At 44.1% G+C, this 25,968-nt stretch overlaps 1 protein-coding gene across 5 annotated transcripts in view; it reads right to left on the bottom strand.

Moving 5' to 3' along the window:
- LOC139764786 (Kv channel-interacting protein 4) overlaps nucleotides 1–25,968 on the bottom strand; it is a 737,128-nt gene that overhangs the window by 14,853 nt on the left and 696,307 nt on the right. Inside the window, exon 1 of one of the 5 annotated variants that reach the window (XM_071691715.1) lies at nucleotides 11,013–12,429. The exons of the other annotated variants lie outside the window; for them this stretch is intronic. Within the exon in view, the coding sequence (XP_071547816.1) occupies nucleotides 11,043–12,125 (1,083 nt within the window). The 5' untranslated portion in view covers nucleotides 12,126–12,429 and the 3' untranslated portion in view covers nucleotides 11,013–11,042. Of the gene's footprint in view, nucleotides 1–11,012; nucleotides 12,430–25,968 lie in introns of those variants that run through there. 5 annotated transcript variants of the gene reach the window in all.

Below are 25,968 nucleotides of genomic sequence, written 5' to 3'. Positions count from 1 at the left end.
GTGATTTGTAAATCAGAAATAAAAGGTTACAATTTCGCTACAATGGATGCGAGTTCTTAGCGGTCACCGTTCCCGTGCATGATTTGAAGTTTGTGACAACTGTTGTGTGTCTCATTGTAAACAGTTAATTTCGGGGCGGATCAATCCTCTGGGAAGTTATGGGAAAGAGGTCATTTTGCCCCCCGGTCGAAAAGTAAAACTGTGGCTTCAGAACTTAAAAGTACGTTACTGTTATTCAAAGCTGTGGGTATTTAAGAAATCCAGCCAACTGTTTGATGACAGCAGATGTTATCCCAACTTGAACTGTTAACATATATAAAAACTGTGTAGTAGATGTATTTTTTTTGTTTTGTTTTAGATCTGTTTTGTGGATTATTCGTTCATGCAGATGTCATTTGTTCTGTGTTGTGCAATTGTGTTTTTTACTTACGCCTTGTGCAGTAATCTTGTTTAATACTTTATGAAAGAGTCACTATGTTTAGTTGTTGTGTGCAGTAAAACCATGATGTTATGCGCATTAAAGTAACACGATTAATTGTTTTGTGTCATAAGATTAATCTGTTCAGTTATTTTTTGTAATAACGCAATCCTGTTTTGCTGTTTTGTATAATATATTTATCATGTCTAGATTTTTTTTTTTTGCTATTTTTCTGAATTTTCATTATTTTTTTTCTGGCATTAAATGAAATGTTTAAATGATTAAATGTTCAAATGATTAAACGCTTAAATTAAGAAACTACCAGTAACACACACACACACACACACACACACATATATTATATATATATATATATATATATATATATATATATATATACACACGCCTCATACCCTCCAGTGTTCTTGTGTTGTTGGACGGCTCAAGGACCTCATAATTAATGTGGGCCCCAGAGACGTGTGGAGAACTTTTTGCTCTTGTTTACCATGAGAGGGATGAAATAGCTGAGATTAAAACGGATGAAAATCAAAAGTAATTTCACTTCGTGTGAAGCAAAGTAACTCTGGTGCATACTGCGGCTTAGGGAAAGATGCTGTGATTATTTGGAATAAAGGAGAATATTAGGCTTTTGATATATTTTTGCTTATGCAAAAATATAGGATTAAGAATACTGAAAAACGGTCGTATATGTAAAAAAAATTCTAAGTCTCTTGACGAAAATGAAAAAAACTGTGGTGATTGCAATTATCTTCAGGATTCAATCATTGATTTTCAGCTTGTATGTATCATTATAATAACTTGCTCAAGCTATGAATTTTTAGTATCAGTGACACATCCTGAAACTTGAACACCATCATAAGTTCACTAACTTCATTTCCATTCCCTCAGCTGTTTTTTTCTTCCACTTCATTTTTTTTGTGGTGTCTTCATAACATACCTGGGTTACCTCACCTGTTGTTGGGATGCTCATTCAACTTTCTTCACGGTTGTAGATGCTGCCGGTATCACTCACGATAAAGTCGGTGTTCCATAAATATGGCATTGCTGCTGCTTTGCTCCTATGTAATGTGGAAAAGTTATGCTCGTATAAAAATGAGGGAAGGACACTTCCAGTGTAGATTATGGGTATATATCTGTGTTATCAGGTTTATCATTCCCTAGTTTCAAGCTACTCATCAGAATTACTAGAGACTATTACATCTTGGCAGTGTCATATTATGTATTCTTGACAAGTTTTTAGCGGTTGAGTATGAGGGCGCTTATTTTTAGCGGTTGAGTATGAGGGCGCTTATTTTTAGCGGTTGAGTATGAGGGCGCTTATTTTTAGCGGCTGAGTATGAGGGCGCTTATTTTTAGCGGTTGAGTATGAGGGCGCTTATTTTTAGCGGTTGAGTATGAGGGCGCTTATTTTTAGCGGTTGAGTATGAGGGCGCTTATTTTTAGCGGTTGAGTATGAGGGCGCTTATTTTTAGCGGTTGAGTATGAGGGCGCTTATTTTTTCCTGTTTTCCCTGTTTATGAAAATTCCATTTGCTGTTGAGGGTTTTCAGTGGCGGAACTTTATGGAAAAATATTATGACTTGGAAATTTTGAAAGCAGCTCTGTCTCCAGGGCAGTTTCATCACTTCCAGCTTGGTATCGAGGAAAATTACAAGTGTATTGATGCACAGACCTCCTGGTTGCTGGAAATTTGATGTGCTGCAACTGCACATACATTGATGCTTAAACCCACTCTATAGATTACAATGACTATAGTATTTCTTAATGCTACATCTCTCAAAGTGTGAAGCAAACTGTAACTGAGTTGCCTTTTTTGAAGCGAGTTAACAGAAATATTATTGCTGGTTAGTCGCTGTGTCCTTGGAAGTATAGGAGTCAACCAGTCACATGAATCATCATCCTGTTAGCGTTATTTTTATTTTCTCACTCACAAATGTTTTGCTTGGGTAAAACCTTAGGATTTTTTCAATCAGACTTCAAAGATAAGATTTCCTTTTTTGTTCATGTCTGTTGTTGGAAGTTAGGGTTTCTTAAAAATATTTTCAATATACATATATATCTTTTTTTATCCCTAGGGATAGGGGATTAAGAATACTTCCCACGTATTCCCTGCGTGTCGTAGAAGGCGACTAAAAGGGGAGGGAGCGGGTGGCTGGAAATCCTCCCCTCTCTTTTTTTTTTTTTTTTTAATTTTCCAAAAGAAGGAACAGAGAAGGGGGCCAGGTGAGGATATTCCAAAAAAGACCCAGTCCTCTGTTCTTAACGCTACCTCGCTAACGCGGGAAATGGCGAATAGTTTAAAAGAAATACATATATATATATATATATATATATATATATATATATATATATATATATATATATATATATATATAATTCTTTTTACTTTACATCCCAAGAGTTCCCGTTCCACGAGCGGAATCTGGCCTCGTTTATCGGCCGGGACCACAGTTCAAGAAGTGTGGTGATGTGTGACTGTGTGTGTGTGTGTGTGTGTGTGTGTGTGTGTGTGTGTGTGAGGTGAGCGCAGGACAGTGTCGTTAGCATGTAAGTTGCCATCCTGGGTGTGACGAGTCTTGTAGTATGTCGAATCTGTGTTTGTGGTTCTGCAGAGATGGATGCAGTCCAGGACATAAGTGTGTGTGTCTGGCTGCGGTAAAATCTAAGACTCGGTGGGTGAGGTCGTTGTTTTGTGCTCATCGAGTCATTACTGTGTGCATGTGTGTGTGTGTGTGTGTGTGTGTGTGTGTGCTCGCTTAGTTACTGACACATTTGAAGGTGGGTGGGTGGGTGGGGGGAAGGGAAACGTGGAAGTTGGGATCACTCATGTGTGTGATAAGGTGGTAAGCCCTATGTTTCTATCTGGGGGTTTGTGGTTCTGACTTGGGGTTTGTGATGTGGTTATGTTGTGGTTTGGATGGTAAGAGTCTTCGGCTGTTGCCAAGAGGTGGGTGGGCAGCGTGCATATGAAAGTGGGATTGTGTTGGAAGTAGTTTTGTTTAATGTGCACCAAGTGTTGCGTGTTTGCAGCCAGTGCTTGTTCTGTCTTGTTTGGGTGTGGTTTGCAGTTCTGTCATGCGTTTATCTTGTCATGGATGATGAGCAGTTGTGTGAGGCGTGGTTTAGGGTGGAGCGGATGTAAGAGTTTGTATAGTATACTAAGGAATTCTATTCTTGTCTAAAATTGGTGCCAGTAAGTGTTCTGAGGACAGTGAATGTGTTCATGGCCTTTGTGTAGATGTTTGTGGTGTGGAGAGTAAATGTCATGTGTGTGTGTGTGTGTGTGTGTGTGTGTGTGTTATACGTGATACCTAATATGGATGGGGCCCTATTAATTGGAAGTGGTTGACCGATAAAGTTTATGCGAGGGTGCAAGTGTGATTACTCTGTTAGCGGTTAAGAAAGTCATCCTAATTCCATGTGGGGATAAAGACATTCTGTTCGTAGTAAGCAAATGTTCCAGCTGTGTGGCGTAATGTTACGCTTTTTTCCCCTCGGGTTGTGTCCGGGTGTTATGATACAACTGTAAGGTCACATGTATAAGAGAAGAACTTTACACTGTAGTCTGTGGGAGGTAATGCGAGGTTATGAAGGAAGAGGGTTGGGGAAAGAACCGCTCTTTAGGGAACCCCAGTGTAGAGTGTGATGGTTTTAGAGGTGAAGATTCTGGTTTGGCGGCCAGAGATGAAGTTGACCAGTCACTTCTTATCACTGTTGTCGAGGGTGGGGTCAAGTCACTTCTGAGTGAGAAAGTGGCGAGGAACAGTGCCTAATGCTTTGTTGATGACTGTGTTTACTAGTTACGGTGCGAGAGGTGAGGTTGTGGGCTCGTCGGAGCACACAATGTCTCTGGTCTGTTCCAAACATGTGCCTCATGCAAAGAGACATGCACACGGCCAAGCTTACATGGCGGTCTTCCACGTGCTCAAAAAAAAAAAAAAAAAATGAACCAAAGTCATCAAACCCGAAAGAGAAGAGAGACGACGGGTCGACCAATTTTGATAGTGCAAGAGTTTGTCATTCCTAATTTTCTTGATCACCCTGTAAGACCAAGATACCTGCCTAGAGAGTAACCACTACCGTACAGAGGGATGCATAGATCAAGGGAGGTGAAACCACACACACAAAAAAAATCTATCCATCGGCTCACAAAAAAACGATGTATTACAAAAAAAAAATCTATCCAACGGCTCACAAAAAAACGATGTATTAAAAAAAAAAATCTATCCATCGGCTCACAAAAAAACGATGTATTACAAAAAAAAAAAATCTATCCATCGGCTCACACAAAAAAAAAACCGATGTATTCATAACATTTGATGCAAGTTTGAAGTGGCCAGCCTCTTCGCGAGAGGGACGTTTCAGATCTTCCAAATTCGAAAACGCAAATATGAGACACCAGAAGAGGATGATGACTAATAACGGATGTATCAGTCAAGATACATTACAGCTGACAAGCTCCTGTAGTTAGTGTAGGCTACTAACAACCATGAACCATCCTTGGAAGATAGGGATTTCTGCCACTGAACTACCTGAAGACGAATCAAGTCATCAAAAGAAACTTGTATACATTTGCATTGAAGTATCATCCGCTGTTCAAGTGTTGCGCTGAAAGTTGGGCTGTCAAACGAACTGTGAACTTGACACCCTACCCACGGTGCGAGGGATTATATTTCTTAAAGTTCTGCAAATGTTTTAAGAAACGTAATACTGCAACAACTTTTTTTTTTGACCATCTCGTACTGAAGGCTTGATATGGCCAGAGTGGACGCACTGGTGACCCATAATTGTACTTGTATATTACTGGCAATATTTGTGTGTGGATGATGAACATTACCGGCAGCATTAGATCTGTATGATGAGTATTAGTGATAATATTAGGTCCGGATGATGAATATGACTAACAATACTAGATCTGAATGATGACTATGACAATATCGGATCTGAATGATGAGTATGACTGACAACATTACATCTGGACGATGACGATGAATATGACTGACAACATTAGATCTGGATGATGAATATGACTGACTACATTAGATCTGGGTGATGAATATGACTAGACAATATGAAACTGAATGATGAATATCGTGGACAATATTAGATCCAGATGATGAATGTTACCCATCGATCATAGGTGTCCCAACACACGGGCCATGTTTAATCCTACGCACCCGTGGTAAACATCATTTGGAAAGAGGACTATTTTGCAAAATCGTATTTGCAATAGAATTAGTACGGGTGCATAATTCAGAATTTCGCTGTTCTCGTTTTTTTTTTGATTTGCATAATAATGCAAAGCCACCAGAGAGCACAGCATCGGAAAATGTTGTGCCGACGTAGGCCAAACACAATTGAGGCGAAGGAACATTGTACAGACTATATTTTTGTCAACACTAGTCATGGCCACAGCTACGTCAGATCAATCTTCTCGCGTGGGTCCCATGGCTTACAAAACGCTTGGCTTTGTATAGGTTTAGTCGTGGAATATGCCATCATAAACCCTTGAAGTCTAGTAACCCAAGAATATGTATCCAATGTGTTTTCAAGACCCGCATACTTATGTCGCGAAATGAGTCACTGTTTTTTTCATTCATGTACCGTTCGTGAGGGTGCATGGGAAAGAGGCGAAAATCGAGATATTTAGGCAACTAACGGTAAGTTAGTGGCTATGGGGAATGTTTCAGTGGAATGGGAATTTACTAGTGTCACACTGATAAACAAAGGAACAACTCACTGCCCGGAAATTACCCTCCAGTTAGCTTATGGTCTGTAGTTAGTAAACTATTGGAAACCATTAATAGGGATCAGACTGTGAACCATTTAGAGGACCACTGTTTAACAAACGATTCTCAGCGTGGTCTGCCACGAAATCACTCGCCTGACAAATATGCTCGATTTCTTTGATGCAATACTCAACATGTATGATGAAAGTAAAGCATTTGATGGTGATCCACGTATCGGGATTTTCAATAGGATATTCAATAAAGTTCCACACCAAAGACTACTAACAAAGGTTAAGTCACATAGTATAGATGGGGTTGTACTTCAGTGGTTTAAGATTACTAGCAAAAGTTAAGTCATATAGTATAGATGGGGTTGTACTTCAGTGGTTTAAGATTACTAACAAAAGTGAAGTCACATAGTATAGATGGGGTTGTACTTCAGTGGTTTAAGAGGAAACTGGCTGACTGGCCGTAAACACAGAGTTGTGATTCTTGCTCAAGACCCTGAATATTGAGAGTGGCTAGACGTGACAAGTGGTGTCCCACAGGAATCAGTCTTGGGAGTGGTTGTCTGTCTCATATATAATACTGATACTGATCACGGCCTGCATTGTAATATTTCTAAATTGGCGGGCGACTATATGATGTGAAATGAATCAACAACAGAAACTGACATAATAAGAAAACTGATAGGCTGGTTTAAGAGATAACGAATGAATTTCTATATTGATCGCTACAAAGTTTTACATACGAGTAGAAGAAACGAAAGTCCTGCTACGATGTGAATTCTGTTGTGCTTCAAAAGATACATAAGGAAAAGGATTTGGACGTAATAATGTTTGGTGACCTAAAGCCAGCCACATAAGCAGTTTACAAAGGCAGTGAAGAAGGTGAACAAAATTCCTGGATTAAATGGCAAGGCGAGGCGCGGTGATCGTGTGCTGGGAAGGAGAATGTATGTTTTTTCTTTTCTTTTCTTTAATGTATTTTGTGTTGTTTCCCGTGGGGCGGGGTGGCGTCGGTAATAGATGATGACGAGCAAGTATATATATATATATATATATATATATATATATATATATATATATATATATATATATATATATATATATATATAAATGGGTCTTACTGGACTCTGCCTGTTCGAGGCAACAACGTGAACCATGGTCAGATGACGAAACAGTGTAGCCTCCAGTCTCGTCAAAACTCTCCACGCTTCAAAGGGATCCATACTGTCCCTGCTACAGAGCGTAGCACACCAATGGACTGCAGAAGCTCCTTTAAAAGAAGTCCTGGAAATCCTCCCCTCCGGATCTACTTTTCCGGGAAAAGGAACAGAGAAGGGGACCAAGTGAGGAGTTTTCCTCTAAGGCTCAGTCATCTGTTTTTGACCTTACCTCGCTGGCGCGGGAAATGGCGAATATATCTGTCCCAGGAGTCCTTTCTACCCTCTATGGGGCTCCCGCAGCTCTCAATATTATCGGCAACGCGCAGCGAGCGGCACCACAGGTTATAAAGTTCAGTGATGCCGTATATGTGGCAATGTGGCGAGAGCGCTGGGTAACTGAGCAATCATATATATATATATATATATATATATATATATATATATATATATATATATATATATATATATATATACTGTTGGTTATATCACACTGTCCCCAAATTGCCTCACATACGACATCACTGCACTTTATGACCTGCATATATATTGCTCAAAACCTTGTGTCCCGAAATATTCTAATCAAACTGACGAGGGACGAGCAAACAGCATCAGGGAGATCTCGCAACATCCCAGTGTCTTCTTATAATGGGTGAGAGGCATGGCGTTGACGGTGAAGAGGCACTGTACTTGATGGTGAAATATGCAGTGTTGAGGGTGGGGGTGCACAGCGTTGTTGATGATAATGAGATCACTGGAGTTGATGGTGAATGGTATGGCGTTGATGGAGAATGAATGCTCATGCGTGCGTGATCAAGCAAATCTAGGAGAACAAGCTGAGGAAGTGTCCAGCTCGATTATGAATTCAAGCTTATCAGTTTTGATGTGTCATTATTCAACACAGTTCCTAATCATGATTTATTGGAGTTTTTGGCAGATGAGCTGGACAAACATGATTGACCATTGTATACAAGTACCATTTTAAAGTTGATCAAACTGTGTGTTAGAGATGATAGATATCATTTCAATGATAGTATCTTCACACACACAGCAGTAAAGCAGGGTCCTTGCACCAGATCGAACAGGAAACGCCAGAGGGAAAAAGACTGTAAGACACGAGTAATATGAGTCAGACTATGACAGAGTCAAACAGCTCTGACTGAGGCTAGACGGGCAGAGCCCTTCAGAGTGGGGCTTCAGAACGTAACCATTCACAGTCGGACTGGGCCTTCACAATCGGATTGGGCCCTCACGATACACTCCCCTGTGTTACGAATACCAACGTGGATCAATATATAACAATAATGAGAAAAAGGTAAGAATTAAACACTGAACTATAACTTGCGTTCTACTGGTATCAAGGGGGGCTCTATCCTCTACCTCCCCACACTTGCGTTCTACTGGTATCGACTGGTGTTCTATCCTCTTCCTCTCCAGAGCTTTCCTCGTGAGGACGTGGTCTACCACAATGCTTGGCACTTCAGGTCTCTCTGTTTTACAGGTATTGCTGTAAAACCAGTTCCATCTAGTACACCAGTAGAGGAAGGCCTCTATCATTCTGATCCACTCCGAGGGTCTTCGTATTCTGTCCCCATCTGCCAGTAGTAGCAGGTGGAACAAGACAGACGTGGACCATAGACATTTCAAAAAGGCAACCCAGATTGTTGCTAATATTTCGACAACAGAATCCCTCTGCTCCTATGGGTTTAATCTGCACATTCTTCACACAGCGTGTCACTCCAGCAAGAAATCATCCTCGCCACGCTGGCTGGGTAACATGACTTCCAATATATATATATATATATATATATTTTTCCATTTCTGTATCATGATGGATCTCGTGCATCACGCTGTAATGAGTCCAGATTTAGGGCAGTTAGTGCGCTCCAGTTATTCATAATGTCATGAATTCATGCGGTCGAGAAAGCGACTTTTGCACGTTTCCTAGTACAACAGTTTCTCCCTCTCCCTGTATAGCGATGTTAGCATATGTTAAGCAGTACAGTAGGGACAGAAGAAATGCTCCGAGTCTTGTCATCACTGCTCTTGCTTCGTTTGTTTTCGAGATTCTCAGCAAAACATGCGCCTGGAAGGGTCCAAAACGGTAAGAGCTGATGATATCATATGAATACCAGTTCGACCCGGAGGGCGATCAGTGGAGTGATATGGTGGCGACGCGAGCCTGGGAGGTGAAGGGTGGTTGAAACCTCCAAGTAATCACTACCTACCAGAGCCTGTGAGGAAGATTGCACCTGAGGCAGGGCAAGGGAGAAACGAACAGAGGGCAAAGAGTGGGGTACCCCAGGGGGTTGGGTTGCGACAGGGAGAAATGAGAGGGAACAGTATTGGCAAACGAGCAAGCGAGGAGGAATATGAAGACCATGTAAGGTGGAGTAAAGCAGTTATGTACAGTATATTGGGGCTGTAAGTGAGGCAGGCAGGCGCGCGCGAGCGTGTGTGTGTGTGTGTGTGTGTGTGTGTGTGTGTGTGTGTGTGTGTGTGTGTGTGTGTGTGTGTGTGAAGGACTTATTACGAGGGATAGTGAAGTGGGTATGTGGGAGGGTAGATAAAGGAGAGGTTAGGGTTGATGGGAGGGAGGTAGGCGAGGGACAGGTCACGGAAATAGCATGGGGCAAATGAAGGGATAGATTGAGGGTTTCGTCCGACCTCTGGAGGTGAGAGAAGTGACTCGGGGGATACTGAAGAGCGAAGGAATACGAGAAGGCTGAGTGAGGAGAGGTCAGAGGGACTAACTGAAGGGTAAGGAGGATGCAGGGCAGAGCAAAGAGAGTTCAGTTTGATTGTAAATCATTTTGTGAACTCCCTCTTATGACTGCAAAACTGCTGCTTAGGTTTCCCAAAATGAGTCCACGAGGACCTGGAGCAACGGTGAAGATCTTACACCAAGACGAGGTTAGCCAGCGGTATCTCGATGTAGCCCCGTCGTAGACATGAGAAAAACGATGTTAGAATCTAACATGAGTTGTGTTGTGTTTGTTTTTCTTTTACGTTGGTTGAAGGCTCCAGTCACAGAAAAAAGTCCTCATCAGGGACGGGACTCACTGAAATATAGAAAGGTTAATGAAAGGGAAAAAGAAGAGACAGAGGAAAGTATTCAAGAAGATTTGGAAGAAATGAAAAACCTGTCCTTTAAAATGTGCCAGGTTATAGTGATTGGGAAAGATATGAGAAGGTAGAAAGTTCCAAAGTTTCGAGGTGTAGGGGAAGACACAGTTGTCAAAACGACCCACCCTTGAGCTGCCAAAGGCCACATAGTAATCATGCGACACAGCAGGTTGCCGAGTATTGCGTGGTTTAGCTAGCTAGTGGTGGAGGCACACAAGCAACCAGCTCTCGGAAGCAAAAACTATAAAGTACTATCTATACAAAAGGGAAAGTGAACCAACATTGCAGCATAGGACAAGCGGGTCAAGTTTTGAAGCCTGGGAGAGTTTATAAGTCGGACCGTTTTCGACTTAACTCTGTCCAGGCAGAATGCAGAGCTAGAACCACCTTATATATGAGGGCAGTACTCCATACAAGGACGGATCAATCCTTTGTATAAGCGGAGCAACTGTTGGGAAAAAAGAAATTTCTACGTCTAAACAGGACTACCAGTTTCTTAGAGGCAGACTTAGTGCTGGGGCTCGAACTTTTTACAACTGATTGGGGATACAAACCTGTCTTCCTCTGTAGTGGAGCTTCAAGTCTCAGGCGGAGAAAAGGTTCATATTCATGCGAGAGACAATAAGGTTCAGACCATAGAGGATGCCTCCTGTGATGACCAACGCCAAAGCGAAGCAAAGGAATTTCGGCAGGAAGTCTTGATCCTCCTTGCCGGGTGGAAAGTACTCATCCTCGGGTGTGAGGGGCAGCCGCACATGTGGTCGGCGGTCATAATGACCCATAAGTCGCACGAACTCTCGCTCGTCCGTCTCAGACTCGGTCAACTCTGTTTCGAATGTTTCTGTTCGCGTCTCACAGTCAAAGGAGACATTTTTGGTGCCGCGGTAGTTGGCGCGGCGGGCGTGATCCGACAAGAGGCCTTGGCGTCGTTGCTGTAGATAAGAGGGCGACAGGCCAAGTGGGCGAGGGCACCCGTGCTGGATTCGGAGAGGAGGTTGCTGCTGCGCTACCATCACCGGCGGGTACGTCTGGGTGTTGGAATGGCGCACTGACACCCTGGGTTGAGGGTGGGGGGGCCTTGGCTCCACTTCCCCTCTCTCCTCCTCCTCCTCGAAGTCAAGTGGGATCGCCAGACTGACCTCTTCAGTGGCGGTGCTGAAGAAGCTGTTGGGTCTAGAGTCGTACGTATCGCTACAGAGGCTGTTAGTCCTACTGAGGGACTTGTGTGGCTCACACTGACCCTCGGTCCTGTCGAGGGCAGTGCTTGTGCTGATGCTGGTCTTGAGGGGGTCACTGGCAGACCTCAAGGTGTTGGCCCTAGTGATGGCAGCACGGGCCAAATGGACCATACTCCCATTACTACTGGCATGGCATAGGCTGGAGAGCGAGCCCGTCGAATGGTTGAGCTCAGCAGCGATTTGGTGGTTGGTGGTGCCGGCGGGGGAGGGAAGCGGCGTATTGTACACGAGGGGAGACTTGGGTCGGCCGCGAAGAGAGTTGGTGGGCGACTGGTCGTCCTCGGAGACCACGTCGCCCTTCAGTAGGTGCACGTCGCCCGTATCAGCCACAGCCACGTGATGTGCGGTAGTACTGAGGTTGACTCTCGTCCCCCGTGGTGGCTTGTAGGTGACCACCGTGTCCCGGGGCACCACCGCGGCCATCAGCATGGCGCCGCCGCCAGTATCTTCCCTCCTACCCACATCTTGCCGCCTTACCTCTCCTTTTGCTTGGCATGGTCAACACTAGAACACCCGACCCAAAAAAAAAAAAAATATGTATATACAAATACCACGTTACAGCATTCCTGCAACCATTCCACTTTGAAAGATATTTCTAACACTTTCCGACGGACTGTATGACAAATGTATCCACTGAACCTTGTCATGGAGGAACTGAATATTGTTTCACCACTCACAGACGGTGGTGGGTGGTGTGAGGAAGAGCAGTGGTGCACGGGGGTCACAATGTTGACAGTGGCGGGGGAGTACTGAGGCTGAAGACCCACCACACTGCCACCGCCTACCGCCCCGGGCTGCCGTATGTGCGATAACCTTTAAAGTTGCGCCACGGCTTGATGAGAACCCAACACTTATACATCTTCGTAACCATTATACTCTAAGGTAACCGAGCGAATGAATAACGCCAATGTATTCACGGTCTAGTAATGTAACACTCGCAAGCCATGAATATTGCAACGCCACAGAGTTGCTTGCATGTTGTCCTAACATTACGTGCTCCTGCGTGCAAGATTATGCTCATGATGTGCTACAGGTAGCACATAATAATGCAGTTGTCACTTGATATCTGATTTATACTTGAGCCAAATACTTCCACTTCTAACAGATCAATGTTCACTGAGATGAGTTAACGATGATATGTATGTGTTTGTCTGTGTTTTATATATGCTTATGGTATATGCATTGGTGTGTGTATGTGCATGTGTGTGTGTGTGTGTGTGTGTGTGTGTGTGTGTGTGTGTGTGTGTGTGTGTGTGTGTGTGATTATCTCATTGTGACTACCTATTTGCACTGTACGGGGAGGAAGTTTTACACTCGTGGGACTCCATCGCTTGAACATTCATAACTTCTTAAATTTATGTAGGCTGTCTGCATTAACCATATCCTTAGTCATTCTGTTCCATTCATCCACCACACTTATACTATAAAAGTACTTCGTTACATCTTTCTTAACAATTCTCTTGCTTAATTCTAAGTTACGTCCTCAAGCTGCTCTATCCCTACATCTCTCGAAGAACTGTATACTGTCCTCGACACCGTTCTATATGTTGCAAAGTTAAAGGGTGCGATCATGTCATCCCTCACTCTTCTCTCTTCCAAGGTCGGGAAAGTTAGAGGCTTTAGTTTTTCTCTGTAACTTACTGGCTTAATTCTGGTACCATTTTCGTAGGCCTCCTCTGGATCTTTTTTAGTATCGATTTGTACTTCTATGGGTGAGGCAACCAAACTTGACAAACATACCTAGTTTTGGACTTGTGTATCATATGTACAACTTGTTTGTTTGTGTGTGTGTGTGTGTGTGTGTGTGTGTGTGTGTGTGTGTGTGTGTGTGTGTGATGAATATTTGTTTACGTAGTCAGCATGTTCATGAATGTATTTGTACGGAACTGATATAACATATGCAAATTTTTAGAAAGGTTTCTGTTGAAGAAGAGAAGACACAGAGAGTACGTTTCCTCATAGGTTTTGGATCTTTCTCTCTCTCTCTCTTTCCAGAAATGATTATGTTACTACCTCGCCACCTCACCATACAGATGAGCAACATTAGTACTGTAACTTAATCGATCATTTATATCGTAAGGCAAGTCAAAGGTGACGTCAATTTCGTGGACCTACGATGGATGACAGAGACGTTACTTCTGTGGCCACCTGACGTATGTGCCAGATGGCCTTGCCCACCCTTCGCCGTGACACAGATTTCTGAGGGGAAGACACAGAAATAAGGGAGCAGCTGAAAGAACTGGGGTCTGCTAAGCCAAGGGAAAAGAAGCCGATGAAGGGCAGTGTTTAGAGGGTGACCTTGTACTAGTGAGGGGTGAGCTGGTTGTGCTGGTGAGGGGTGAACCGGTGCTGTTGGTGAGGGGTGAGCTGGTTGTGCTGGTGAGGGGTGAACCGGTGCTGTTGGTGAGGGGTGAGCTGGTTGTGCTGGTGAGGGGTGAACCGGTGCTGCTGGTGAGGGGTGAGCTGGTTGTGCTGGTGAGGGGTGAACCGGTGCTGCTGGTGAGGGGTGAGCTGGTTGTGCTGGTGAGGGGTGAGCTGGTGGTGTTGGTGAAGGGTGAGCTGGCTGTGCTGGTGAGGGGCGAGTTGTTTCCTTTTAAAGAATATTGGAGGCACCTTAGACTGTATGTATACACCCATAGGAATAAAGACATGGGATATATATATATATATATATATATATATATATATATATATATATATATACATATATATATATATATATATATATATATATATATATATATATATATATATATATATATACAAGATTAAAAGACAGGTGTAGACGAGTGCAAAACTCTCTCCCCGTAACACACAAATAGTACACACACTCACACACATCAGTAGCTTAGGCAAGATCATTACAGGAAGCCATAGCATCCCGTCACCAATCATTGCGTTTGACTTCGTCTAGAAAAATCTAGCAAGAGTCACTGAGATGGTAGTGTTGCCAGCTTTCTCAAGACTTCAGATGATCATGATATCCTACCCAGTGTTTGGTATTGATCCTTGGGTCACTAAACTCCACAAATATCCACCTCACAAATCATATACGTCCTCACGTATGAGTTTCTTTCCCCGACATTGTCTTTCTTATCAAAAAATTGTACCTCATATAAGGACTCTATTCGAGTGATATTTTTTTGTTCTTAACTTTATATTCTATATCTTAGGTTCGTTATCTTCGTACACTGTCCAACATTTCTGAGGCGGCTGGACGAAATCTACGTTCACGTAATCTCTCTCTCTCTCTCTCTCTCTCTCTCTCTCTCTCTCTCTCTCTCTCTCTCTCTCTCCCGTGGGTTGGAGACCCACTGCGTGTCCCCGCGCCACCCGGGAGCTGAATGTCTCCTGTGTTCCCCCCCCCCGGCAGATGAGAGATGAGTGATAGGGCGTCGTATTTGCGGTGGCTCATCCCCCTACGATGGTTCGGTGTGTGTGTGTGTGTGTGTGTGTGTGTGTGTGTGTGTGTGTGTGTGTGTACGTGTGTGTTCGCTTAGTTCCCGCGATAGATGCATTATTCCTTACTGTTTACGTATAACTCCCACTTTATCAGTGTGTATTGTCCATCTGCTCGTTGTACGATATCATACTATGGCTGCATGATGTTCCCTCGCCTTTTTTGGTACATACAATACCGTAGGAGTGTGATCTGAGCTTCCTCCTCTGTCAACACATCCAGGATCGTCACCTCCCTCCCCCTTCATCAGTGCTCCGCCAGGGTGTATAACACCGGCTACACAACTCCCACAGAGGTTGTTTATGGTTCCCAGAGCGGCTGTATCATTTCCATATTGATTACATGATCGCCACACATACTGCATCATTTTCACGTCGGCTGCATACCACTCAGGTGTTGCCATATTGCTCTCGCGTTGATGTTATAGTTCCACGCTGGTTATAATAACCCCACGTTGGTGTTATAGTTCCACGCTGGTTATGATAACCCCACGTTGGTGTTATAGTTCCACGCTGGTTATGATAACCCCACGTTGGTGTTATAGTTCCACGCTGGCTATGTTACCCCCACGTTAATGTTATAGTTCCACGCAGGTTATAATAACCCCACGTTGGTGTTATAGTTCCACGCTGGTTATGATAACCCCACGTTGGTGTTATAGTTCCACGCTGGCTATGTTACCCCCACGTTAATGTTATAGTTCCACGCTGGTTATAATAACCCCACGTTGGTGTTATAGTTCCACGCTGGTTATGATAACCCCACGTTGGTGTTATAGTTCCACGCTGGTTATAATAACCCCACGTTGGTGTTATAGTTCCACGCTGGTTATGATAACCCCACGTTGGTGTTATAGTTCCACGCTGGCTATGTTACCCCCACGTTAATGTTATAGTTCCACGCTGGTTATAATAATCTCACGTTGGTGTTTTAGTTCCACGCTGGTTATAATAACCCCACGTTGGTGTTATAGTTCCACGCTGGTTATAATAATCTCACGTTGGTGTTTTAGTTCCACGCTAGCTATAATCATCTCACACTGGCTTTATAGTTCCACCCTGGCTATAATACCTCCACGCTGGTTATATTACTCTCACACCGGCGCTATAGTTTCACGCTAGTTATGCTACTCTCACATGACTGGCTATATTACTCTCACACAGGATATATTAATCTCACACGGTGGCTTTAACACTATCACACCGGCTTTATAGTTCCACGTTGGCTATAGCAATCTCACACTGGCTTTATAGTTCCACGCTGGCTATAGCAATATCACACTGGCTTTATAGTTCCACGCTGGCTATAGCAATATCACACTGGCTTTATAGTTCCACGCTGGCTATAGCAATATCACACTGGCTTTATAGTTCCACGTTGGCTATAGTCATCTCACACTGGCTTTATAGTTCCACGTTGGCTATAGTCATCTCACACTGGCTTTATAGTTCCACGCTGGCTATAGTCATCTCACACTGGTCTTGTAGTTCCCACGCTTTCCTTATGGCACAGCACATTCGTTCTCAAGATGGCTTTATAATTCCCAGGCCGGCTCTTTTATTCCCACGCTAATTGTTTAATTCCCAGGCTCTCACTGTAAATCTCCGGTTTCATTCCCACGCGAGGCAGTACCGCTCTCACGCTGAATGTTAAGTTCTCACACTGACTGCATTACGACAGCGCAAGCTGTACGGTTTACATGGTGGCTGCTTAAGTGCCTCGTCCATCACCGTGTTAAACTGAATTTAAACATCAAACAGACCACTGGGTAGGAACGAGGCTGTGTGCGATGGTGGAAGAGAACAGAGACTCGTGGATTAGTGTTATAAGAGTGGAAAGACACACAGGTTTTTCAGAGGAAGACTCGTAGACTTATCGTTTACCTGAGGATGTGCAAAACGTAGAGCTAAGAGGTGCAAATCTCCTAAGTTTTTTTTCTGAGTCTCACGGCCTTGCATTCTCTTTGACACCTAAGACCTTACATTTTCTTCTTTGACTCCCACGATTCTACATTTTCTCTTTGAGTTTTTTGAGTCTGTAATTTCTTCTATGACTTCTATGACCTTGTATTTTCTTTGATGTTTACCAACCTACGTTTTTTCTAATAACTTTAATCATCAGTATATCTGACAAATCCATCCATCAAATTTTCCTATCCACCAACCGAGCCGGTTCACTCATCTATTAGTGCCCCATCAACCATCCACTCGCTCTCACCCTCCGTGCTAGATTGCGCCTCACTCTTGGTCCTAGGAGTACTCAACCCATGTGTCTAGGAGCACCTCAGCCCTAGTGGTAGGAACACCTCACCTATGGTGGTAGGAGCACCTCACCCTTGGTGGTAGGAGCACCTCACCTATGGTGGTAGGAGCACCTCACCCGTGGTGGCAGGAGCACCTCACCTGTGGTGGCAGGAGCACCTCACCCGTGGTGGCAGGAGCACCTCACCCGTGGTGGTAGGAGCATCTCATCTCCCGCGCGCGTCTGGCTGCTTCCCGACCAAGCCGTGCACACAACACCATTCGTGAAAGCTACGATGACAGCAGGTGGAAGCAGCCGCCACTGTGAGGCGCTTCGGCTGATAAGACCCTCTGCTGGTGCTCGTATGAGCCTCCTGGATGCTGGGAGGGGAGGCCGGAGGGAGGTGGTGTCTCTAGATGTTCTAGGAGGATTTGCTTACTTGTCTTTTCCCGTAATGATGTCTGTGTTTAGATCCATCGAATGAAGCCCTAACCGGAGTCACACTTGTTCAAAGGAACCTATGTAATGTTTTTTCACTGCCATTATATCTACTGAGAGATGAAACTCCTGTGGAAAAGCCGTATTGGAAAGAGAATGATCTGGAAACCACACGAGTTGTGGAGAGGTGGGGTTAGGAGCCAGACGATGCCTTTCTACAACATGAGTGGAAGAAGACGCTGTTTTAAGCACGATGGTCACATTAGCATCTTCTTCGTTTGTGTATGAGGTCGGGTAAATGAATTTAAGCCAGTCTACATTCATTGAAGATGACCTGCCAGTGAAGATGACCTGGTTTTATTTAGTAGCGAGAAAAAACATACGTTTTAGAATGAAGGAGGCGAGGCTGGCAGGTTGCCTGCGATGGACCAGCGGTGCGGTGGTGGCACGGGTTGTCGACATACTGACATACGCAATTACACGCGCGGCACAAGACTCCGCTCCTGAGATAACTGTATGTTGTGGAGGCGAGGTTAACGCCGAGCTAAGATGGCATTACATGCAGTATAACTGATCTTACGTGGCTCAGTGATAAAGTTCTTGTACCCAGGCCCCATCTACAGTGAAGGCTTCGTCATAGGCCGGATGAGAACACACAAGGGAGGACAGACTACCTACTCCTCGAGGTTAGAAGTCTTCAGTCACTGTTTACATCCCGCGACACGATTTTCATATTCTGTTTAAATCTCAGAACTGATGTTCGTTCCACATTGAATTCTACTACCTCTGAAGTGGTGTTTGACAAGTATTTGATTGATGTGGAATGTGTTCCTCTTTTTATGTGATACTTTGTTACTACAGACGAAACTAAATCACGGACGAAACTGAATATTATGAAGTGTGTCATTTGCGTTGATGTCACAAATTTCGTGTCGATAAAGGAAGACCGACTTATTTCAAGGTGTTCATCTCTTAAAAGTGAAAAACGTGGGGGCCCTATACATTACGTCTGAAATTAATGATCGCTTATACCTGTAATGTTTTTTCTTTTTGCTTATCATGCCACTTGGGTCTTTACGCACTAAGAACGGAGTAAAAACCAGCTAATGCATCTCACAGCCATGGAGATTTCATGTCAGCATCTCGAGGACCAATCACAATTAGTATCATACCTAAGTTGTAATTTCTGCTCCACATACTATGCTCAACCTACCTATACATAAGCGCTGTGTGTTCAGAAGTGTTGGCCATTACTATGGCTGCCAGCAGGTACTCCAACTTGTCCGTCCCTCTACTGTGTTATGATGCTCACGAAGGGGAGACATGATGCACTGCGAAGCGGTGTTCATTTAATACTCTCGTTTGATTACGGAGTTAAAACTCGGTTATCATCGTATGCGCAAATAACTAACGTACCGAAAACTTTGCTGATGTTGTATGTGTGATAACCTTTCATACACGCAGGATCGTTCGCTACGATATCCTGGAGTCCGTCTTCGGTAACCAACCCTAGCTAATAAGGCTACCCTCTCGCGCGCCCTTTCCACTCGCTAACATGTCTCCAAAAAGACCAACAGTGTCTTAATGCTGAAGACGTGTCGCACCTATGGACAGCACGAGAACATGCGGATCACCCAGCACAGGGTCTGCGTATCGACCTCTGCTAGCGCTGCGGCCTCATTCCACGGAGGACCGAGGTTCGCTGTTCAGTGGACAAGAGTTGGTACTTGCCACGTATGTGCTCCGCTGGTCGCTCACTGCCATCACACAAGGACACTATGATGCAAAACGTGGAAAACGGAAACTTAATGATTAAAAAAGGAGACACAGTTTTTGGATTTGTCTTGAATCCACACCGGTGGAGTGAAGGACATGAAGATATGGTTGACAGTTATCGTAGTGTGAGTTCTAGTGGCTGTCGAGGATGGTGTGGTAGGTGCTATGGTGGAGATGGGGGTAAGGAGATGCTGGAATATGGTGTGATTGGTGTTTTGGTATAGATGGAGGGAAGGGTACGTTATGTAGCAGGCTTGTGAAGGAGAATGGAGGAGGTGTGGTAGGGTGGTGTTGCAGGTGTTGTGGTGGAGGGGAAAACGGTGGTGTATAGAGATTGCTGTAGTTGTTGTGATGAAGGACGATGACGGTGGGCGGTTGGAGGTGGTGTGGTGAGGGAAGGTAGTGATGGCCATGGAGAACGAAATGGTATAGTGTTGTGATGGAGATGGTGACTTTGCACTAAATGTGGTAGTGGTGGAGAAGAGTGGTGTTGGTGGGGAGGATTGGCGCGGCAGGTGTTTTGGTGGAGGATGGCATGGGTGGTGGGGTGTGGAAGGTGGTATCCCCCACCACATGTAAGGCTTCACCAAACCGCTACTATAAGTGCCTCTCGCTTTGTCCACTGACACATCCTTTACAGTCACACGGGAGAGAGAGAGAATAAACATTTGTACAGCAGGGAATTCCTGTTTCTAGAGAAGAGCACAACCAAAAGTTTGATAAGTTATGTTCTATGATTTATTATACATATACGTAAATGTATGAAGTCCGTAAGAACACGATCACAAGATATTACATGAAGGATTTCTTTTTTTGTGATTACATATGGCGTACATAAGCCTTATGCGCAGGACTACACGTAAGATAAAGGAGGGTTTCGTTCCCTTCCTCTAATAAAGCGGGCGCCCTCCACGAACAAGACTGCATCAGACTACAGTTACATCTCATAGCAGATTTCATTACCTACGGCAGTTCAAGACAACGATTAAGGTACTGATCTGACGTGCGGGGTGACGTTTGTAGGGCTTCCCTGGAGCACGTCCAGGTGATGTGGCGTGACGAATGCCACTAGTTCACGGTCACCATAGACTGAGGGGATGGGCCTCATAGACTGCTACATCCTCTGAGGTTTACGATGCCTGGCAGAAAGAAGGGGAGCGTCGACCTTGTGGAAGGGAGTGGGTCAGTTTTGCTACTCGTACACTCTAGTGGCTTCTGTACAGTATGGGTGTCAGATGTTTCCGTCAGACCCACCTTGCCCTCCTTCCTCCACACAACACACCCCCACCTTCTCCTACCTCCCTCCACACAACACACCCCCACCTTCTCCTACCTCCCTCTACATAACACCTCCACCTTCTCCTGCCTCCGTCTACACAACACGCACCTCTACCGAACATCAGAAAAAGTGTTTTCAATAAATGAAATAATTCTGGGATTGATTTCTATACATCTGATGAGTATAGAGAGAAGGCACCTGCGTGATGATAATACAGATGTAAAATAGATGGTATTTGTCCACAGGTTTTAGTAGGTTCAGGTTATCAAGTTTGGCTAACATTTTATCAGTGGGACCTGTTATGCGCAACATCATTTACTCTCTCGACTTTATCTAGAAATTATCACATGTGAGGTACATATTTGAAGTGAAGCGGTAAAACTGTAGTTATTAGAGAAAATTATGATTCTTTTTATAATGATTCTAGATTGTAAGTCTTAATGTACTTTCAGTGGAAACAAATTTAACGCAATAATGTTATTACAATCATCGTTATTCGATGAAAAATATGCATGAGTTAGAATATCTTTTCATCTATGTATTTCCAGTGTTTTTTCCCCTTATCTTCTACACATATGAAGATTATGGCCAGCACAAGAGGATATACACATAACAAAGTCCTAAGCATGGATGCCAGGCAACAGGAGAGGCTGTGAGGCTGTGTTGTGATGTTTTCATGGGCACCGATGACTTGCCAGTAAGATGGTGAAGCGCACACTTGTCAATATGTGGTGGTCACCGGAGAGATCGTGTTATTTCATACATTTTCTTCGGCCTTTCTAAGCTATTCTTGTGTCGTCCCGAGGAAGCCAAGCATAAGTCAGAGCTTAAATGTAACAGTGAAGGAGGCCGACGGGATTACCAGTGGTAGGTAGAGATACTGACTGTCTTCAGCTTCTCGATGTTTTGCACACTGACGCATCAAGATGAGCTAACTCTATCAGTATAAATCTTACTACCGGAATACTATGTAAAACATTGCCTGAATAATGCACTGAGCGTACAAGCTTAGTCCACGTCACTGGTCCAGCATTGCTCAGAACCTCAATTGTTTGTTCTTGCGAAGGATCTTCACAGAGTGCTTAGCATTTGTTCTTGCGAATAACTTGTGAATGTAAGCTGAAGCTTCAGTGAAGAATCGTCTCTCATTTGAGATGGATCTAACTTCAGGTCAATAATGTGGCGAGGGAGGTAACTTGCAGCAGCAAGTAAACAAAATTCTACTAATGGAGGGGAGCAGGTAGACTTCCATCATTCTTGTTCTTTCTCTTGCCACTGCTACAGCTCCTCTGAAGAGGCAACTCCACGCTCCCTGCCGACAAAACTACGTTCCTTGCATAACACAGCCTCAGTGCTCTGCTAATGTAACCACTCGTCTTCTGTTGTCAAACAAAATATGCCAACTTTCCTACCAGATCCGCGGCTCCTCTTCAGTCATACCATTCTTAAATTTCCTAACCACCACCTTAGACTGACAGAATCACGTTCCCTTTGAAAAATCTACATTCTTCTACTGAAGACTACGCTTCTTTGTTGATTAGACCATCTTCTCTGATGACGTAACCTCACCATCTCTACTTCCCTGCCTCCAGTCATCACAGCTGCGTCTTTTAGTTGTTCAAACTTGCTGATACTGACGAAACAGCCTCGGTTTTCCCGCAGACGCAAATAAGAAAATTTCTGTTGTGACAACTCCGGCAACTCAGCCGACACAAACACGCGTATCTGCTGCCACGACCCCACTCTTTTGCTGACACAAACACTCCCACTGCTGACGCAACCGTGGCCTATTTCTACAGCCACTGTCGCATCACCACAGTGACCTTTCTGACGATACGAAGATACATCCTCCCTCTGACATAACCATATCTGTTTCATGGAAGAAAAAAAAGAGAATAAAAAGAACGCGTCTATTTAATGAGAAACCCCGCGACCTTTTTGCCAATACACTCCTGTCTCCCTTGTTATCGAAACCACACATTCTCTGCTGACTCAGTCCCACTCCTTATCTGGCACGGCCTGCCCTCCCCCTTCCTATAACTCCTTGCTAACAGAGTCGAATCACCTTTGGTGACATAGGTGCGTCTCTGGCATGAGCATATCATCCCCCGGCCGACAACGGCGCCGCCACTACTGGCACAGCGCTTGCCCCCCATATGCTTCCTGAACAACAAAGCCAATGTCTGTGACCTTAGCTTCTTATCCGGAAAGTTTACGTTCGAAAGAATGAGTCTGTTTACTCCAGGAAGAAGCATTTCCATGCTGCCTCCTGCCTGCCTTCTACGAGTTTTCATACAAAGAATTTTCATATCTGGATTCGTCTCGTTGTGCCCCTGTTACCTATAGCGGTTTTACATTTTTCACTCAATTCGCAATGTTCAGGTATCATCCGAAATGAAGAGCGTTCTAAACATTCCCTGCAAGTCTGTAATGTCACACGTTGTGATGGAATAAGTGATGAGAATATTCACTTGCATATTGCATTTGATCCTTTTTTTTTTCTTTTTGACAGAAGATCGTCTATATACGTTCGTACTTACAAGCATGATTACATTTATTCAATTTTATCACTGAGCACCCGAGTATGGAACCCAGGCCACCAAGAACGGTCGGCAGACAGCGTTCCACTGGATAACTGATGAGATAAAGTCTATTTTTCCTAATCTGCTACAATGCAGCCCCCCGCACTCTGGGCTAGTTAGCGATCACTGTAACAAAAACACGGCGCTCTTTATTAGGCTAGGTAAGGTGACCTGTGTCCCAACCTGAATAAGGCTGAGGTTGTCAGATTTGTTCTCTGCTGAGCTCTTTGAATGTTGCTGCCAACTTCAAATTTGTACATGCCATCATTTAGATTCACAGTACTGGCAACTCTGATAGGATTCTACAGCAAGCCTTTTTGTCACTGAAACAAAAGGGCGTATAAGTTGACCGTTCAGTTAATTGGATGAGAATCATTTTTCTGTATGTTTGGAAAATCGAGCTTAATTCAGAGGCAAGCCAAGTATAATCATGATGCAGAGTCGGTGCCTCAACAATTTTGATGCGAAGTGACTGAGCCTTGTGGTGGGGGGAATCGAGAATGAGTTTTCTGGCAGTTAAAGGAATTATTGGAACGTGCGAAGTACCCCGGGGTAGATGATGATGGCGAACACTTCGTCCAGTTATGTGGTAGGACTATGTCGATGAGTTGGGGTTAGGGATCAACGAGCATTATTGTATATGTGGCAGGAAGCAGGCGTGTCAAGAAGATATTCTTGAATGTTACTCTGACACGGAGATAAGCACGTGCTTCCTTGTTTTTCTTAACAGATAAGTGGCTGAAACAAAGACGTTCGAAATGCTGCCGGGCCCAAAAGACATTGGCATAAACACGCCAGAGGCGCCACACAGGACAGTGGAGACTGGTGTAAACATGCCAACGGCGCCATACAGAATAACATTAGAAAACAGCAGTCTGTGCCAACTGTCACCCTAACCGAATCTTCAGACTCGTGCAAAACTTCATCCTGAACGTCATCCACAATACCATACATCAACCTCACCCTCGACCTCACTCTCAACCTCACCAAGCTGCTACAAAGGAGACACGAGAACAGCCAACTACTCGCCATAAGTTAACATGTGAACCAACACGAAACTGCACCCTGAACCTCATTCACAATGTCACACATCAACCTTACCAAACTGCCACAAATGACAAGATGAAGAGAGAGAGAGAGAGAGAGAGAGAGAGAGAGAGAGAGAGAGAGAGAGAGAGAGAGAGAGAGAGAGAGAGAGAGAGAGAGAGAGAATGCTGAAACAACGGCTTACATATAGTTTAAACTCACGTGCAGCCTCACCCACAACCTCCCCGTCAATCTCACTCTTTATTTCCTCCTAAACCTCAACATTTGTTAACGGCGCCCCAGAGGACAAGTGTCCTTGGAAGAGTGGTGTCCCACAGGACAGTGGTAAAAAAAAGCAACAATTCAGGCCAATCTTCGCAATACCCAAACCTTCAGACTGATACACAACCTCATCCTAAACCACACCCACAATATGATGTATCAGCATCATATCCTGAGCCTCACCAAGCTACCATAAAAGAGGTGTAGAAAAAAAAAAAAAGACCACAACCTAACCAACAAAACTCACGCTCAACCACACACATAACCTTTTCGTCAACGCTAAGAGGAAAGTTTGGCCTGAAGTGCTTTTTTCTCTAACACTCTCGTGTGAGGCGCCGCTATCATGTTCTCTGGGGTTTCCGGTAGGAACTATTGTGGTTGAGAGTGAAACAGAGGGTGAGGTTGATGGAATGTTGTGGGTGAGGTTAGGTGTGAGTTCAGTTTAGGGTTTATTATAGGTTCAGCAGTTGTCTGAACAGTTGGTATAGACTGCTGGCTTCTAATATTGTCCTGTGTGGTATTGCTGGCGAATTCACGCTAGGTTTCTTAGCAGTGGGGCTTCAGTGGGGTGTTCATGAACTCTTCTTTGCATGTGGGGCGCTGCAGGCATATTTACGCTAGTCTCCTCTGTCTTCTGGGGCGCTACTGACGTATATACGCCATTCTCCCAGTTGGTGTGTTTACACCAGTTTCTCCTAGGTCATCGCTGGCAATTTTTGAGGGTGAGTGGTACATGAGTTTAGAGTTAATGTTAAGGGGTGCAGTTGTCTGGTCTTCTCCATCGAGAAGGCTTGGTGAGGTTGACTGAAGTTGTGTATGAGGTTCAGCACAAGTTTGTGCATAATCTGAAGGGTCGTTTACCGCGACGATTTGCATGAATTGCTCTTGTTTAGCATTGTTCTTTTGGGCGTCTTATCCTGAGTTGACTGTCCTTTGGGGCAGCGGTTGCAACTGTTGAGGTTCAAATTGAAATGCAAAGTGAATTTGCGCCGGTTTAAATGTTATGATAGGACGAAAAGTTGTCTGATCTGTTATCTGGACCCTGCTAAGTGTACTCCAGCCGCCTGGACCTGGTCAGGTGATGTTTTGAATGATTAGCATCACATTTATCATTAAAGATTCATAACTGTAACTGTTGTCACTGTTCGAAGCTGCTGTTGAGACATTTTGCTTCAATATATGATGTAA

This window comes from Panulirus ornatus, chromosome 1 (genome assembly GCF_036320965.1).
Source record: "Panulirus ornatus isolate Po-2019 chromosome 1, ASM3632096v1, whole genome shotgun sequence".
In the NCBI taxonomy this organism is placed as follows: domain Eukaryota; kingdom Metazoa; phylum Arthropoda; class Malacostraca; order Decapoda; family Palinuridae; genus Panulirus; species Panulirus ornatus.
This window is presented reverse-complemented; position numbering and strand designations above follow the sequence as displayed.